This window comes from Trachypithecus francoisi, unplaced genomic scaffold (assembly GCF_009764315.1).
Source record: "Trachypithecus francoisi isolate TF-2019V2 unplaced genomic scaffold, Tfra_2.0 Lachesis_group12, whole genome shotgun sequence".
Classification (NCBI taxonomy): domain Eukaryota; kingdom Metazoa; phylum Chordata; class Mammalia; order Primates; family Cercopithecidae; genus Trachypithecus; species Trachypithecus francoisi.
In genome coordinates, this window is record NW_022681457.1 from 91,430,485 (window position 1) to 91,447,574 (window position 17,090).

Consider the following 17,090-nt stretch of genomic DNA (forward strand, 5'->3'; position numbering starts at 1 on the left):
TCTTGAGGTGACTGAGTGGTAGCCCCCTGCCTAGAGAAGTCTGCTCTGCTTAGGAGACGTGACCAATCCCAAAGCAGATAATTTCACAAACAGGAACTGAGTGGTCATTCCTGTTTTATTGTTTTATCCCACCCCTGTAAGGGCTGTTTCTACCAGAGCCTGTGAATGAGACCAGAAATGAGAAACAGCCTAGAAGTTGACACATATGTTAGGCAAGACTCCATGGAACATGCTGCTCTGTTCATTCTGACCGGAATACTTGGCCCTTTGTGGTCAGTGTCAACTAAAGGCCAAGATTCTAACTCCTCCTTCCCCCCACTGAAGCCTGGCTTTACTCCCCTCCTCCAGCCTCTCCCACTCGCCTTATCCTGCCTCCGCCTTTCGGTTTCAGGTGCCTGACTGTATACAGGCATTTGAGACCTGTGGGAATCCCCGGCAGCACTTACAGCCTCTGAACTGGTCAAGGGAATTGAGTAAGGAACCAAATTCAGAGTATTTCTTTGTCTCTTTTATCTGGCCTCAGGGCCAGCAGGGCAGGTTTCTGCAAGTTTCCCTGTTAAGCTGCTTTCCCCCAAAAGCCGCAAAGCAGTCTGGGAGAGCAGAAAGCAGATTAAATTAATCTCAGTGTGCTGAGCTTGGCAGGGGGCGAGATTGTGTTTGGTCATTCCAGGAATAGCCCAAACTCCTTTGTTACTAAAGCAGATGAGGAGCTATTGGCCTACAAGATGACTGCAAAGCGAAATAGCTGTGAACCTTTGTATATTCATAAAGCACTCTCCCATCTGTCCCTTGGATTCTGTCTCTCTGTTGATCTGCCCTGGGTTACAATGGGGAGTGATAGTTTCTAATGTGGTGCAAGAGTTTTTTAGTGTGTTCTCTCTCTTAACAAGATATTTTTTTAAAAAAACAGCCTCAAATTCCAGAAAGTTTTGCTTCCCAGAGTTAAGCACTGGCTCTGTAGCCTTTGAGCTAGTGACCATATCTGTTCACGAATGTATCTGGCATGAGGACAGAATCTGACCTCAAGAGTGATCTTCTGTCTCGCAGTGAACATTAATAGGCATAGATCTGAGACAGGAGGGGTGACCCGGGCAGGGAACTCAAGCAAGGATAGAGGGATCCCATAAAAGACAAGGTCTGAGGGGCTGTTTTCTGATGAATATCAGCGCAAGAGGCAGGAGGTGGGAGTGATCCCAGAATTCAGAGGAGAATGGATTAATTCCATGGAGGAATTCATGAAACTGAAACAAGGGCATTACCAATTACTTTCTACCTATGCTGTCAGTCAGAGGTGTGACTGTCTTTAAAGCAAACACAGAAAACCAAAAATCTTACTAACCAGATCTCTTACATGACTACACCTGACAGATGATGCTTAGTATTGACTAGGTACATGATATTAAAAGATGTAGGCAGAGAGGGCCTAGGATGATGAATTTGTAACCTTTTTATGTAAGAAATACTTGAAAGAACAGAAGGGATTTGGCCTGGAGGAGAGAAGATAAGACTGTGGTCATGAGTGACGACCTTCGTGACACCAGGAGCATTCTCAAGCATTTCCTCCTAACCTAGCACGCGCTGCCTTTCACTGGCTCATTAGTCCTCACAGCAGCACTCTGAGGTAGGCGTAGGATCCTTATTTCACAGCCAATGGAGCCAAGGCTTAGAGAGGGACAATGACTTGCCGGTAATTTACTCAGTGATAGAGACCAGTCTCTAAGCCAGGTCTAAGCCCATGTCTCTTGCTTGTTAGACAAATCTGATTGGTCTTGTTTTCTGTGAGTTTAAGGAACAGTATGAGGATAATTGGGCCGAGATTAATAGAAAGACAGATTTTGGGCTCATTATATAAGGAATCATTAATGAGCCATCCAAGGTGGGAACAAACTGCTTGTGAGTAGTGAGTTTGTCACTGGAAGTATTCAAATAAATGCCAGAAAATCATTGGGTGGGCATATTATAGAAAATATTCAAGCACTGGTAAGAGATCAAACCAGACTTCCAATCCTGTAATTGTATAATCTGCAGTTCATTAGACTCATCGGGGAATATTTTACCAGGCTGTAATTGGAAGGAAATAGCCATCATCTAAAAAATAAAATTTTAGCCTTCATAGTAATCTTTCTATGTTAGTAATTCATTTTAAATAAAATAGATGTTTCTTAGCATATTAACCTAAAAGCAGGGAAAATGTAATTGTGTAAAGGCAGACTTAAATATTTAAAATTTAAAAGCACAGAAACTTAATTTGATTGAATCATCAACTCATTCCTCCTAGTTATTCATAGATTGTGAGGGAAAGGGGTTTTTTCTAAGTTCTCAAACACGGATGTGAGGGGCCATCTGGCTGCGACACCTGTCACCCCGTTGATTGGCAGAGTTGATTCCGCTGATCTGGCTGGCTAGGTGTCCCCTTCCTCCCTCACTGCTCCATGTGCGTCCCTCCTGAACCAGTGTTCTGGGTCAAAGAGGACGACCATCCCATAGAGGAGGGCCGTCCCTCAGTCAAGGGCATACGAGTAGCTGCGTTCCCCTGCTAGAACCTCCAGACAAGCTCTCAAGTTCTCAGACACCTTTGCAACTGGAAAGACGAATTCCAAAAGAAAGGAAATGTTTCCATCTCTACAGAAAAGCCAAAGCTGTTTAAAAACCTTTCGGCCGGGCGCGGTGGCTCAAGCCTGTAATCCCAGCACTTTGGGAGGCCGAGACGGGTGGATCACGAGGTCAGGAGATCGAGACCATCCTGGCTAACATGGTAAAACCCCGTCTCTACTAAAAATACAAAAAACTAGCCGGGCGAGGTGGCGGGTGCCTGTAGTCCCAGCCACTGGGGAGGCTGAGGCAGGAGAATGGCGTAAACCCGGGAGGCGGAGCTTGCAGTGAGCTGAGATCTGGCCACTGCACTCCAGCCTGGGCGACAGAGCCAGACTCCATCTCAAAAAAAAAAAAAAAAACCTCCTTTCAAGTGAATATAGGCACTTAATGGAAATTTTCTAACTTACTGGTATAACTGTGTCTCAAACAAACAAAAAAAAATCATTGGTCCTTTCTCTTAGATGGCCCCTGCTCAGCTCTGAAGTTTATTATATAGCTGAATTATGGAGGACTGAGTAGTAAAGACATGTGTCATAGTCAACTCTTGTTCATTAAAGAAGGTTTATCCTGGTTTAGTTAGCATTAGAACCATTAGTAAGAACATGAGCTTGAGGCTGGATGCGGTGGCTCGTGCCTGTAATCCCAGCACTTTGGGAGGCCGAGGCAGGTGGATCACCCACCTCAGGAGTTCGAGACCAGCCTGGCCAACATGATGAAACCCCGTCTCTACTAAAAATACAAAAATTAGCCAGGTATGTTGGTGCACACCTGTAATCCCAGCTACTCGGGAGGCTGAGGCAGGAGAATCGCTTGAACCCAGGAGGCAGAGGTTGCAGGGAGCATAGGTCGCGCCACTGCACTCCAGCCTGGGTGACAGTGAGAATCCATCTCAAAAAAAGAAAAAAAAAAATGAGCCTGAGTGGACCAAGACCTATTGTGAACCAGTTATAAACCACCTTTTCTTTTTCCCCCCCCGCCGCAAGATGGAGTCTTGCTCTGTCGCCCAGGCTGGAGGGCAGTGGCACGATCTCAGCTCACTGTAGCCTCCTGAGTTCAAGCAGTTCTGCCCGAGCCTCCCGAGTAGCTGGGATTACAGGCATGCGCCGCCATGCTTGGCTAATTTTTGTATTCTTAGTAGAGACAGGGTTTCACCATGTTGGCCAGGCTGGTCTTGAACTCTTGACCTCATGATCCACCCGCCTCAGCCTCCCAAAGTGCTGAGATTACAGGTGTGAGTTGCCGTGCCTGACAATGTATCTGTTTTGACTTTTCCATACTGTATAATTAAGCACAAGCAATTCCTATTCTGTGGTGGTATTATGGATCTTTAACATGAAATATGAGCATCTTCATAAAGTTTTATGCAAAGACACTTAACAAGTGTGCTGAAATCATTTTTAAAGTATGTATCACTCATATCCTGCTGGGCTATGCTTTATATTAATGGACTTGTTGCAATAAAGAAATGGCTTTTTCTTTTTTCTTTTTTAGGAAGTTCCAGGTTAAAGGCAACCTCAGCTCACAGGGCAGTTGGTGGTGGTAGAGAACAGCCCTGGGAAGGGGGCGGGAGAGAGTTACAGAAGTGAGGAGATGAAGTCTTGCAGGTCTAAGACAATGAGACAGCTCATGAGAGATGCTGTTCGAAGTGGAAGAGAGGAAGTCCACTGTGGTGTGGTTGTGTATAGGCACCTAATCTCACTTTCTGGAGCACTCTGTTAGGTCTTTTAGGGGAAGGCTAGCAGGCCCATGGGAAGGAGAATTAGGAAAGGTTGTCCACAGAGAGACAGAGGGTCTATGATTTGGTGAGGATCAGATTAGATAAGGAGCTGAGGCCTGATTTTGAGAGCACCCAACTCAGCAGAAACAGCAGAGAAAATCTCAGCTCTGCCTAGCAGCCTTCTTAGCAGAGAAATGGAATCTCTACATATTTCAATGCACTGACCCCAGATAACCAGTCTGAATAGTCAAATCTACATGATCGTGTTTACTTGGGGTTCAGCCCCCACATTCCCTTGGCATCAATTTCTGGGGTTCCGTGTTTTGACATTTCACGGGGCTCTTAAAATCCCTCCTCTAAGGAACCTCATAGAAGCTTCATTTAACCTCTGTTGATCACACTGAAAGCCCTATACCTAGCTCAGCTTCTTGTCCTTGTTTTAGATGTCACCTTGAATACTTTTCTCCCTCAAACTGAGTATTAACTTTATTTGTTCAAATCAGTATCGACCAAGGTCTTAACTCCTGGAAGACAGAATTCCCGTCTGTTTAACCGGGTTAACTGTTCATAGCACGATTGGGAAATTAAGGAACACTGCTAGCTGATTAGCTGCATGCGTTGTTGTAGAACTGACTATACTCATACTTGATGTGTCCATTGAAACTGTGCCACTTTTAAATGGGTCACTGAGGGGAAGGGACTGCTTGGTTTGCATTGTCGCTTGGCCCCACGGAAAAAGCCAGGCGCGCGCAGTCTGAGTCCTTGCTGTCCCTCCCTGGGCATGGACTCTGGTTCTGATCTCCCCTGCTTTGTTTTCCTACTCTCTCTCATGCAGAGACAGGGCAGGGCATTGTTCATGCACTGACCGACCTCAGCAGCCCCGGCATGACCTCAGGGAACGGAAACTCTGCCTCCAGCATCGCCGGCACTGCCCCCCAGAATGGTGAGAATAAACCACCACAGGCCATTGTGAAACCCCAAATCCTGACGCATGTTATCGAAGGGTTTGTGATCCAGGAGGGGGCGGAGCCTTTCCCGGTACGGACTACTTCTTTTCCCCTTTTTTTTTTTTAAGTATATTTTGGATGTGTCTTAGAATATTTTTACATTTCCATGTAAAATTTCTGAAAATGTGAACAATTTGCTCTTTCCTTGCTAACTTCCTCCCCAAAAGAATACAGAGCCATTTCTTTCTAGGATTATCTTTCCAGGGTCCAGAAGGGGCGGGTCAGTGATCAGGAATGATTGGCAAGATCCTTGGTTAGAAGTTTCCACACACAAACTCAGGTGTATCCCTACCTGATGATGTGTGAACCCTTGGTTAAAACAGACTTCACTGTGGGATATTTGGTGAGAGATGATGGGCTTTGGGAAATTAGGTTTCATTGAGTTTTGAATGCCAAAACCTCTAAATGGCAAAACTTCGGTCAGTTAGGAACAAAAGAAACTGCACAGAACAGAATTCTCAAGATACGTATATCCGAAATGAATGTGAGGGAACAGGGTCACAACCTGAAGCTTGTTTTCTGGGGACAGGGCCTTGAAAGGGGAGTTGAGATTGAGGGGCAGTCAGAAAGGTCACAATGGGAAGCCTAAGACTAACAGGAAATATCCAAGAGCCACGAAGATGGGTTATTAGACCAAAGCACCCAGAGCTGCTTCTGTGCATTGTGGACTGGAGACAGTGGTGCTGCCCTGTGGGTGTGGAGGAGCCCAGAGCCAGGGGCACACCAGCCTCTGTTTTGATGAAAAGTATCTGCCTGTTGGAGAGACACCTTTCTGGGATACCATCTGCCTTTTCTTCATTCTTTGGTTCCATGAGTGGTTTGATTAGTCCCCAGAAGATGCAGAGCTTCATTAACTGAGATGGGTGAACTGCTCCTGTAAAATGCCAAAAGACACACAGCTTCTTATCTTCTTTCCCACTGGAGGTTGTCCAAGGCCAGTGGCAAAAAAAATCCACCTGGAACACCTGAGCTAGAAGCGGCTCTAGCTCTGTTACATCCCTTCCCTGTTAGACTGGGCCTCCTAGAGTAACACGAGAAACCACCTGATCTCATGGGGTGGAGGCAGATTGCATACCACCCCCAGCATCGCCCTAGAGTTGGTGCCACGTGACTGGCTACCAGGCTGCCTAAACAAAGGCCATAAAACGAGATCCAAACATGTAAATAGGCTGCTCTGGGGTTCTGACAACTGAGAGGTCATTGGCTCTATGGCCCAGGGTCTGTTTTTTCCTGCTGTCCTCTGTGGCTGCCTGTACCTCTGGCTTGGGTCAGGCACTGGGGTAAGATGGAGAACAGTAAAAAGTCAGAAAACGGGTGCTGAGTCTCTCTCTTGCATATGTACAGCCTCACACAGACTCCACTCTGTCCTTGCCTGGAGATGTGTGGGCACTGGGTCTTGGTGCTTGATCTGGCACTGTGGGAAACCTGATCTCAGCCTTAGACTCTTACTGGAATAGATATTTTCCTATCTCCTGAACCATCTATTGGTCCCGGACAGAAGCCATCCCTTTACTTTGCCCATTAGCATCTTACCTCGTGAGCCAACTAGCAAAATAGGGCCTTGAGCCCAGCACACTTGGATGATGACATGGGGGAAGGTTTGAGGAGGGCTGGTCTCTGTGCCTGGATACTTTATACATGTAATTGTGATGAGGATGGATAGCAAGGAAGCCTCTCCCACCTGACCCTCATGGCCTCCATGTCACCTGTCCTCTAGGTGGGACGCTCGTCCCTGCTGGTGGGGAATCTCAAGAAGAAGTATGCACAGGGGTTCCTGCCTGAGAAACTTCCACAGCAGGATCACACCACCACCACTGACTCGGAGATGGAGGAGCCCTATCTGCAAGGTGGGCATCTCAGACCCTGAATCTCTCGGCCTCCCAACGTGGCTGGAGAGGCAGGCCTCCCACACTTCCTCTCTTGGTGTCCTCAGAGGAACCCTGAGCCAGTGAGTCTGTAAACATTTCCCCCAGCACCTCGGCCTCCTTCCCTCAAAAACAGGGATAGGGGAAATCAGGGGAACCATGTGTCCTCTGCTCCCCCAGTCCCCCTCCGGCCAACCACAGGATTCCAAAAATGGCTTTTCCTGTGGGAATCGTTGGCAAGTTTTAGGCGTGATTGTAGGAGCGGCTCCAGGCAAGTCCTGCCCTTCGTCCCTACCTTGAGACTGGGGCCACGGCAGCCAGCTGCATAGATCAAGGTGGGGTGATGCCAGCGGAGCAGCTGTGACAGCATCCAGAGTATTTCCTGGGGGCTCCTGCTTTCTTCCACAGTCATTTGATGCTGATTCTTCCCCACCTGTGTTTTGCCTCAGACTCAGAGCACTTGGAAGAAAAAATGTCAGGTATACAAGGGGCATCCCCAGACACCCTTGAGTACATTCCAGGGGTGAGAACCACTGGCATTTTCCACGCTAGACTGCTGCTGCATGTCACAGCTATAGGAGCAGGAGGACCAGGCAGGATGGAGTAGGGACGCCCAGCGGTGGGGCTGGCCACAGTGCTACAGGAATTTCTCATTCTCCACGCTACCCATTTCTGTACTTTGCAGAATCCAAAGAGGAGGGTGCTCCCCTCAAACTCAAGTGTGAGCTCTGTGGCCGGGTGGACTTTGCCTATAAGTTCAAGCGTTCCAAGCGCTTCTGTTCCATGGCTTGTGCAAAGAGGTGAGTGGCCCCAGCCCCCTCCGTTTCCTCAGGACTGCACTTTATGTCCCACCTCCTGCCATTAATAGTCTACCCCAGGAGGCCCATAGGGGTGGTTTCTGCGGTTTCCTAGTTCCTCGACCCACCTAGAAGCAGGATGGCATCCCTAATTCAACAAGCATGAGAAGCCAGAACCCTAAGAGCAGGTGGGAGAGAGCAGCAGGGAGTCGAAGGAAAAGCCGCAGTGCTGGGCCCCACTGGCATCCATTCGCCTTTCCTAGCCTTGACAGCCCCTGCCTTGTTAGGGTAAGCCTTGCCCAGAACCACAGCTACAGCGTTCCCTTGGTGAGGTCTCACCCAGCATAGAGCACTAATGGTCATCATAAAAACCACTGTCATTTCCCAAGAACCTGCTGTGTGCTAGTCACTGTGCCAGTCAATTGATACGATTATCTCATTTTCAAAATAACTCCCAAGCCAGGTATTACTACTGTCCCTTTATACAGGTTATGAAGCCAAAGCACAAAGGAGCAGTAGTGCCTCAAATGACATAGCTAATAAACCATGGGCCTGGGGATTTAGGCTTGTCCAGTTCTAAACCCCTGTGTGGTCTTTGTACCACAATGGAAGCAGCAGCTGACCTTGAAGCCCTGAAATCCCAGAAGAGAAGAAATCTCTAGGTCCCAGGCAGAGGTGCTCTGCATGCCAAGCTAGAGTTCAGCTATCTTCAGCCCTCATTCCCCTCAGGTTGTTGGGGCAGCCAGGCCACTCCCCAGCAGGACAGTGGACGGTAGTTTCCTGGCACAGGACAACATTTACAGTGGAATAAGTCAGGTGTGAGCTCTCACCCTGGTCCAAGTACAGGTGTCATCTCAAACATTTTACAGACATTATCTCATGTTGTAAGACCAGTCCTAGAAAGTGAGTGGTATTAACCCCAACTCCAGATAAGGAAACGGAGGATCAGGGCTTAAGTGACTTAAACCCAAAGTCACACAGCTAGTAGTTGGTGATGGAGTTAGGATCTGAACCAATAGATGGACTCAGATTTGTCAGACAGCTTGGCTGTGCTCATTGTGCCTACGGCCCATAAGCATGACAACTGCTCTGACATCCCCTGTTCCCCTGTCCCTGAAGGTACAACGTGGGATGCACCAAACGGGTGGGACTTTTCCACTCAGACCGGAGCAAGCTGCAGAAGGCAGGAGCTGCAACCCACAACCGCCGTCGGGCCAGCAAAGCCAGTCTGCCACCACTTACTAAGGATACCAAGAAGCAGGTAAGAGGTCAGCAGAGCCTGAAGCTCCATCCCGGCAGTCCCCACAGTTCCCTTTCATGGCCCTCGACACCATGGTCCCCTCCAGCTGCTGACTTCAGCGCACTCTGCTGTGCTCTCATTCCTTGTAGACCTGTCCAGTTGAGCTTTCTGCACCCCAGTAGGTCCGTTCAGTTAGACCCACGGTGCTTACAGGGTTCCCTGCCCCCTTCCTTGGCCTTGCCCCAACATCACCCCACCTTCCAGTTTGCCTCTGTCCTTGGCTTCCGGGGCCACGGAAATGGGGTCTCCCCTGGGCTGCTCAGGTAACCTCCTGCCTTACATGGAGGGCTGGGTGAGAAGGCAGCCTCACCCCTTTGTTTTGCCACCTTTTTGCCTCCCCAAACATGAGGGCACGGAGTTTTTGAAGATCTGTACCAGGACGTGGGTTGTTAAACATTTTTTAGCACCAGCTGTATGCCAGAAACTCCGTTAGGACTAGGCTCTAAGGACACAGTCTCACCCTAAAGGAACTCCACAGCATGGTGTGATGTTTCATAACCTTATCTATAATTTTGCCTGTTGTTTTTGTCTTAAACCTCCTTAAAAATGGTCCAAAGCTATGGTCCAAAATGTACATACAGAAGAAATTTTACATGCCATTTCAAGTGGCTCTATGATCACCTCCTAGAACTCACAGAGCCCTGCTTTAAAACCCGTGTCTAGAAAAGATAATTGCAGTACTGTGTGGTACACACTACAGTACTGAGGGACAGCATGGAAGATGCTGTTAGATCTGGGAACTCAGAAGTGTAGTAGGCCAAGTAGAAAAAGGAGAAATACCTCCTTTGTCCATCACTGCTGCTAGAGATGGTTTGTTCCCCCATCCTGAAGAAAACTCTCTGCTCCCAGCCAACAGGCACTGTGCCCCTTTCGGTTACTGCTGCTTTGCAGCTAACACACAGCCAGGAAGACTCCAGCCGTTGCTCAGATAACTCAAGCTATGAGGAACCCTTGTCACCCATCTCAGCTAGCTCATCTACTTCCCGCCGGCGACAAGGCCAGCGGGACCTGGAGCTCCCCGACATGCACATGCGGGACCTGGTGGGCATGGGACACCATTTCCTACCAAGTGAGCCCACCAAGTGGAACGTAGAAGACGTCTACGAATTCATCCGCTCTCTGCCAGGTAAGACCCTTGGAAATTCCATGTCTCCCTGGAATAGCAAGGAAAGAGAAAATGAGACCCTCCCACCACCAGGAGGATTAGGTAGTTCAGTTAATGATTCAGGTTCAGGAACTGGGGTGCAGAGATGAGTGAGATGAGCTCCCTGCCTGTAAGAGCCTGCTTATATTCAGCATAGAATGCAAACTATAAATATCCCATAGCTGTAATTCTGTATATTTTCTGGCATGGTAAGTGGTCTGTGTGAAATACAGAGATGATAATATAATTAACTCTGTCTCTCTCCTGGGAGAGATTAGGACGGGAATCAGGTAGAGTGTAGGATATGTGTCAAGAACATCAAAATTAAGAAAATAACCAGATGTGGTGGCTCACATCTATAGTCCCAGCACTTTGGGAGGCTGAGGTGGGAGGATTGCTTGAGGTCAGGAGTTCAAGACCAGCCTGGGCAACATGGTAATAAGACATGTCTCTACCAAAAAAAAAAAAATTTAAGAAAATGTAAACTAAATGACAGTAGACAAGTATGCCTTTGTTGGATGGAGAAACTGCAGGAGGGCGCACATGCAGAGGCATGAAGATAGGGAAGTCTATGGCATGGCCAGACATGGCACAGAGCCCTGCATGGTGGAGCCCTGCGTGGTGGTGAGGCCCAGGATCTAGGAGCCAGCTGTAAGAGGCAAGCCTTACATCATTCACAAATGCCTTCAGTGGGGCCTGGATGCATGACTGTTTTTCTGCCAGTCTCACTCATACACCAACCAGGTCAGGTATTCATGGCAACCACAAGCCTCTTTCTCAGAGACTGCAGTTTGGTTAAGAGCACAGACTTCTGAGTCACACAGAACTGGGGTCAAATTCTGGCTCTGTCACTTAACCTAGTATGTTATCTCCTCATCCCCAAAATTTTTATTACACAGTTGCTGTGGGTAAGGAATTCAGGAGTGGCTTCCTGGGCAGTTCTGCCTCAGGTCTCTTATGAGGTTGCAATTAAGATATCAGCCAAGGCTGAGGTCATGTGAATACTGAAGAGCTGTGGGATCTCTTCCAAGGTGCTTCACTCACGTGATTTGCCCTGCGGGCTGGCTGTTGGCAAGAGGCCTTGGTTCCTGTCTACATGGGCCTCTCCAGAGGGCTGCTCGAGTGTTCTCATGATATGCATGGCAGTGGGTTTTCCCCACAGGTAGGGATCCAAGAGAGCAAGGTAGAAGCCACTGTGCCCTTTATGATCTAGCCTCCGAAGCCACGTACTGGCATTTTCACAATATATATATTTTTAAATTTCTTTTTACAATATCTTATTGGTCACACAGGTCAGTCTTATTGTGTGAGGAGACTCACAAGGGCATGAACTGGAAAGCAAGGATTATTGGGCACCATTTAGAGACAGGCCATGTAGTTCACCATGGCCCCCAGAAATTTGTGTTCCTTCCTCATGCAGAATACCCTCACCCCACCAAATCCCCAACAGTTTGGTCCCATGGCAGCATCAGTTTGAAGTCCAGGCTCTCATCGTTGAACCTAGGTCCAGGCATAAATGAGGCTCCTGGGGTCCAGTTGGAGCTCTTCAAGTATAGGTCCTCTCAGTCTGAAGATCTGAGAACTACAGAGAGAGGCTATCTGCTTACTTCCACAAACCCAATGCACAGTGGGACAAACACAGGATAACCATTACAGACATGCCCATCCAAAAAGGGCAGAAAGAGGGAGTGTACAAGAGTCGCTGATCCATTCCAGTTCCGAAATCCGCTAGGGTTTATGGTGGCATTTCCTCAATTGGGACTCAAAGCCCGGGAGTGATTTCTCTCTTGGCTCAGCCCTCTGAGTTCTCCTTCCTTTTCTGTGAAAAGTAGCCTGTATTTTCAGTGTAGTCGTTTTCTCAGCCTACTTCCTGCTTTTATGTTATATTACCTTTGACTCTTTTTTTTTTTTTTGAGACGGAGTCTTGCTCTGTCACCCAGGCTAGAGTGCCATGGCGCAAGCTCAGCTCACTGCAACCTCCGCCTCCTGGGTTCAAGCAATTCTTGTGCCTCAGCCTCTCGAGTAGCTGGGATTACAGGCATGCACCACCACGCACAGCTAATTTTTGTATTTTTAGTAGACATGGGGTTTCACCATGTTGGCCAGACTGGTCTCAAACTCCTTACCTCAGGCGATCCATCTACCTCCGCCTACTAAAGTGCTGGGATTATAGGCGTGAGCCACTGCACTGGGCCTACCTTTGACTCTTAAAATCAGTAATTCAGTACTTCTTTTTTGTTTGTTTTGAGACAGAGTCTTACTCTGTCGCCCAGGCTGGAGTGCACTGGCACCATCTCGGCTCACTGCAAGCTCTGCCTCCTGGGTTCATGCCATTCTCCCACCTCAGCCTCCTGAGTAGCTGGGACTACAGGCGCCCACCAGCCTCCTGAGTAGCTGGGACTACAGGCGCCCACCACCACGCCCAGCTAATTTTTTGTATTTTTAATAGAGACGGGGTTTCACCGTGTTTGCCAGGATGGTCTCGATCTCCAGACCTTGTGATCCGCCTGCCTCGGCCTCCCAAAGTGCTGGGATTATAGGCGTGAGCCACCACACCCAGCCAGTAATTCAGTATTTCTTAAAATAATTGTCAGTTTTCTGGGAATCTTGTTGGGGTCCATTCCATTAGACAAAACACACACACGGGCCGGGCGCGGTGGCTCAAGCCTGTAATCCCAGCACTTTGGGAGGCCGAGACGGGCGGATCACGAGGTCAGGAGATCGAGACCACCCTGGCTAACACGGTGAAACCCCGCCTCTACTAAAAAATACAGAAAACTAGCCGGGCGAGGTGGTGGGCGCCTGTAGTCCCAGCTACTCGGGAGGCTGAGGCAGGAGAATGGCGTAAACCCAGGAGGCGGAGCTTGCAGTGAGCTGAGATCCGGCCACTGCACTCCAGCCTGGGCGACAGAGCGAAACTCCGTCTCAACAAAAAAAAAAAAAAAAAAAAAAAAAAAAAAAAACACACACCAGAATTATCTTCAAGGATAAGCTGTTGTCTGCAGTGGGATTCTTCTGAAGCTGAGCGGCAGCACGGACAGTGCCCTTCACATTCTTAGAAACCCTGCTGTTGAAAAGAGGATCTGTGAGGCGTGCCTAGAAAATCCATAGAGAGCCTTTGGATTGAATAGCTCTTTGAGGCATCATTTTAGATCTTTCTGAAGTCTTTAACAAAAAGATTTAAGTCACATCCTAAGTTTAATCTGTAGACCATGTTTTCTTGACTGTGCCCCGAATTTAATCTTTGCCTAGAAACCATTTCTTAATTTTAGCGTCATGTGCCATCTGGAGAGGCTGGGCATTTTTTTTTTTTTTTTTTTTTTAAGATGGAGTCTCACTCTGTCGCCCAGGCTGGAGTGCTGTGCCCAGATCTCAGCTCACTGCAAGCTCCGCCTCCCTGGTTTACGCCATTCTCCTGCCTCAGCCTCCTGAGTAGCTGGGACTGCATTAGCCGGGACTACAGGCGCCCACCACCTCGCCCAGCTAGTTTTTTGTATTTTTTTAGTAGAGACGGGGTTTCACCGTGTTAGCCAGGATGGTCTTGATCTCCTGACCTCGTGATCCGCCCGTCTCGGCCTCCCAAAGTGCTGGGATTACAGGCTTGAGCCACCGCGCGAGGCTGTGCATTTTTAAAACCGGCAGATCCCGGTTCCTTTCTGTTGAACAGTTTTGTTTGTTTTTACCTTCTCTCTCTCCTGTTTTACTGTGAGCAGCAGTAAGAAGCCAAGCAACACCTTCCACGTTGTGTCTGAAAATCTCCTTAGCTAGACCACCCACTTCAGGAGGTACATTCAACTTACATTTCTGCCACCAACCACATTTTTACAAAATGTTCTTTTATTTCATAATAGTGACCCTGTTTCTTCCAATCTCCACTAAGAGTTTCCTCACTTTCCTTTAGGCCTCCCAGCAGCTTCCCCAAAGACCATGAGACTTCTACATACAGTCTCTCAAAGCACCTTAGACACTCACGCTTTCCACAAAGTCCTTCCGGCTCCTGCCTGTGGCCAGTTCCGAGGCCACACCCACATCTATAGAGCTGTTTTATGGCAGCACTCCTTTTCCAGGTACCAGAATCTGCATTCGTTACCTATTGCCGTGGTGTAAATTACTCCAGAACTCAGTGGCTTTAAGCAGCAATCACTTGTCATTTCAATGGCCCTGTGGGTCAGGAATTGAGTGGCTCAGCTGAGCAGTCCCAGTATGAGGCTCCTGGTGTCCAGTTTCTCTTAGTCTGAAGACCTGGAAACTAAACAGAGAGGTTATCTGCTCCCTTCCACAAACCCAGTGTGAGTTTGAGGTCATATGAGGTCTCAGGGAAGACGCCATACAGGGCTGCAGTGTCTGAGGTCTGGAGCCAGAAAACCAACTTCCAGCATGGTTCACTCACACAGCGAGGTGGCCGAGGACCACCAGGGCCTTGGCTGCTCTCCACGCGTGCCTCTCCAGAGGGTTGCTGGGGTGGCTTACTGGTAGCTGGCTTACTCTGCAGTAAACCAGACAGAAGAGTGAGGTAAGAACTGCTGTGCCCTTTATGATCTAGCCTCAGAAATCACACGCTATCACTTCCTCAGCACCTTAGTGGACATGGGTCCACTCAGTTCACAGAGCAGGGATCTGAACACGGGCACATAGGAGGCGGCCCGGATCGTGGCTGCTGTGGGTGAGTTGCCCAGCCTCTCTCAAGCTGCAAAATAAAAACAGCAGTGCCTTCCTCAAGGCGTGGTTATGAGGACTAAAGGAGATAATGGATGCAAATAACTAGATCTAGATGACTAGGCAGTGGCTGCCAGAGGTGAACACTGGCAGCTTGGATTGACACTGTCTTTGGTGGTACCCCCTCAGGCTGCCAGGAGATAGCAGAGGAATTCCGTGCCCAGGAAATCGACGGGCAAGCCCTGCTGCTGCTCAAGGAGGACCACCTGATGAGCGCCATGAACATCAAGCTGGGGCCTGCCCTGAAGATTTACGCCCGCATCAGCATGCTCAAGGACTCCTAGGGCCGGCGGCAGCCAGGATGCTGGCCCAGGGCGCCTCCTCCCGACTGAGAAGAGCCAGACAGACATTCCTGAGGGGCCCAGAAATGGGGCCAGTTGGAGGGCAGGGGCTCTCCCTAGGGGCGTAGCTGGTGAGGAGGTCTGGGCACCTCCTCCATGGCTCTCAGGGGCCTTTCATTTCTGTGGGAGGGGCAGAGAGGTAGGTGGCACAGAAGATGGGGCTTTATGCTTGTAAATATTGATAGCACTGGCTTCCTCCAAAGTCCCAATACTCTAGCCCCGCTCTCTTCCCCTCTTTCTGTCCCCCATTTTCCAGGGGGTATATGGTCAGGGCTCCCCAACCTGAGTTGGGTTACTTCAAGGGCAGCCAGCAGGCCTGGATGGAGGCCTAGAAAGCCCTTGCCTGCCTTCCTCCCACTTCTTTCTCCAGGCCTGGTTAACTCTTCCGTTGTCAGCTTCTCCTCCTTCAGCCTGTTTCTGCAGCAGCCAGGGTTCTCCCCGCTACACCCTCTGCAGGTGGAGAGAGAGAAGTTGGGCCCCACTGGGCCGTGCCTGCTGGCACAGACGCCTTAACGCTGTGTGTATGACTGTGTGACTGTGTGGGAGCCTGGACTGACAGATAGGCCAAGGGCTACTCTCTGGCATCTCCAGGTGTTTTGTAGCAAACAGCCACTTAGTGCTTTGTCCTGGACTCCACTCAGCCTCAGGATGGGGAATAGCCAAGAAGGGCAGCCTCAGTGCAGAGGCAAGGTCAGAAAGAGACGGCGCTTCAGTTTCCTTTCCAGACACCCCTCCCCGCACTGTGAAGTTCCGCTGACTGCCCTCCTGGTTCACAAAGAGCATTAAGAAAGCTGCGGTGGTCTGAGCAACATAGCTCAGAGGGCTGAGCCTCCTGGCCTGCCTGCCCGCCCGCCCACCCTGGGAGTCCCAGTGGTGGGGCCCGGAGAACTTCTAAGGGGAGAGAACAGCTGGAGTTTCTGTTGATGTGAGGAAGGCAGCTCTTGGCCTCCCACTCCCACACTTCTTTGCCCATAAAACTTCCTAGCAGCAATTTGAGCTACCTGAGAAGGAGGCAGGGCAGGAAGGGCGAGGGCCTGCCTCTGACCTGCCGTGTCCTTTGCAGGAAGGAGGTAGGCACCTTTCTGAGCTTATTCTATTCCCCACCCACACCCCCAGGCAGGGTTGGAAATGAAGGACTTTTTTAACCTTTGTTTTTGTTTTTTAAAAATAAATCTGTAAAATCTGTCTCTTTGGTGCCTTTCTCCCCTAGGAATGCCTGTCTCTGGGCCCAAATGGCTACTTTTCACCCATATGGAGACGGGTGGGTCCCTGGGCTGGGGAAGGGACCTTAAGTGGACAGCATATCCTTCACACTTTTCTGGGGCTGGGTCATTTGAGGGTGCCCTCAGCTGCAGTTCACATGGGTAGATACCAGCTTTCTTCACATGGTGTCCCTTGGAGAGGATCCAGAAGCCCTTTCTGCTCTGTGTCCCTATACCTGCCATTCCCCCTTGGGAGATGACTGTTGGGCTAGCAACCTCTAACACCTGGGACACAACCCAGACTCTCCCATCTTCCAGCACACACCTGTGGATAGAGCTGCACAGCACCCAGAATAGCCTTGGGATGGCTTTGGTTCACTCAGCACTTTTGCATGCTCAAATAGAA

The 17,090-nt window shown here is 49.3% G+C and overlaps 1 protein-coding gene and 1 long non-coding RNA gene across 8 annotated transcripts in view; one reads left to right on the top strand and one right to left on the bottom strand.

Moving 5' to 3' along the window:
- The window catches only part of PHC2 (polyhomeotic homolog 2), a 114,249-nt gene extending 97,581 nt beyond the window's left edge, over positions 1–16,668 (top strand). For 3 of the 7 annotated variants that reach the window (XM_033227198.1, XM_033227200.1, XM_033227201.1), the window contains exons 10-16: positions 5,148–5,350; positions 7,037–7,166; positions 7,870–7,984; positions 9,101–9,242; positions 10,131–10,407; positions 14,327–14,492; positions 15,271–16,668. In XM_033227198.1, the coding sequence (XP_033083089.1) occupies positions 5,148–5,350; positions 7,037–7,166; positions 7,870–7,984; positions 9,101–9,242; positions 10,131–10,407; positions 14,327–14,492; positions 15,271–15,550 (1,313 nt within the window). In that variant the 3' untranslated portion in view covers positions 15,551–16,668. The remainder of the gene's footprint in view (positions 1–5,147; positions 5,351–7,036; positions 7,167–7,869; positions 7,985–9,100; positions 9,243–10,130; positions 10,408–14,326; positions 14,493–15,270) is intronic. The other 4 variants (XM_033227202.1, XM_033227205.1, XM_033227199.1 and 1 more) reach the window with 3 other exon arrangements.
- Positions 5,781–9,091, bottom strand: LOC117092919. Its single transcript, XR_004440972.1, has 3 exons — positions 8,605–9,091; positions 7,480–7,643; positions 5,781–6,193 (listed from the first exon to the last, which is right to left on the bottom strand). It is a non-coding gene; the product is annotated as an uncharacterized LOC117092919 (long non-coding RNA).
- Positions 16,669–17,090: the final 422 nt, after the last annotated feature.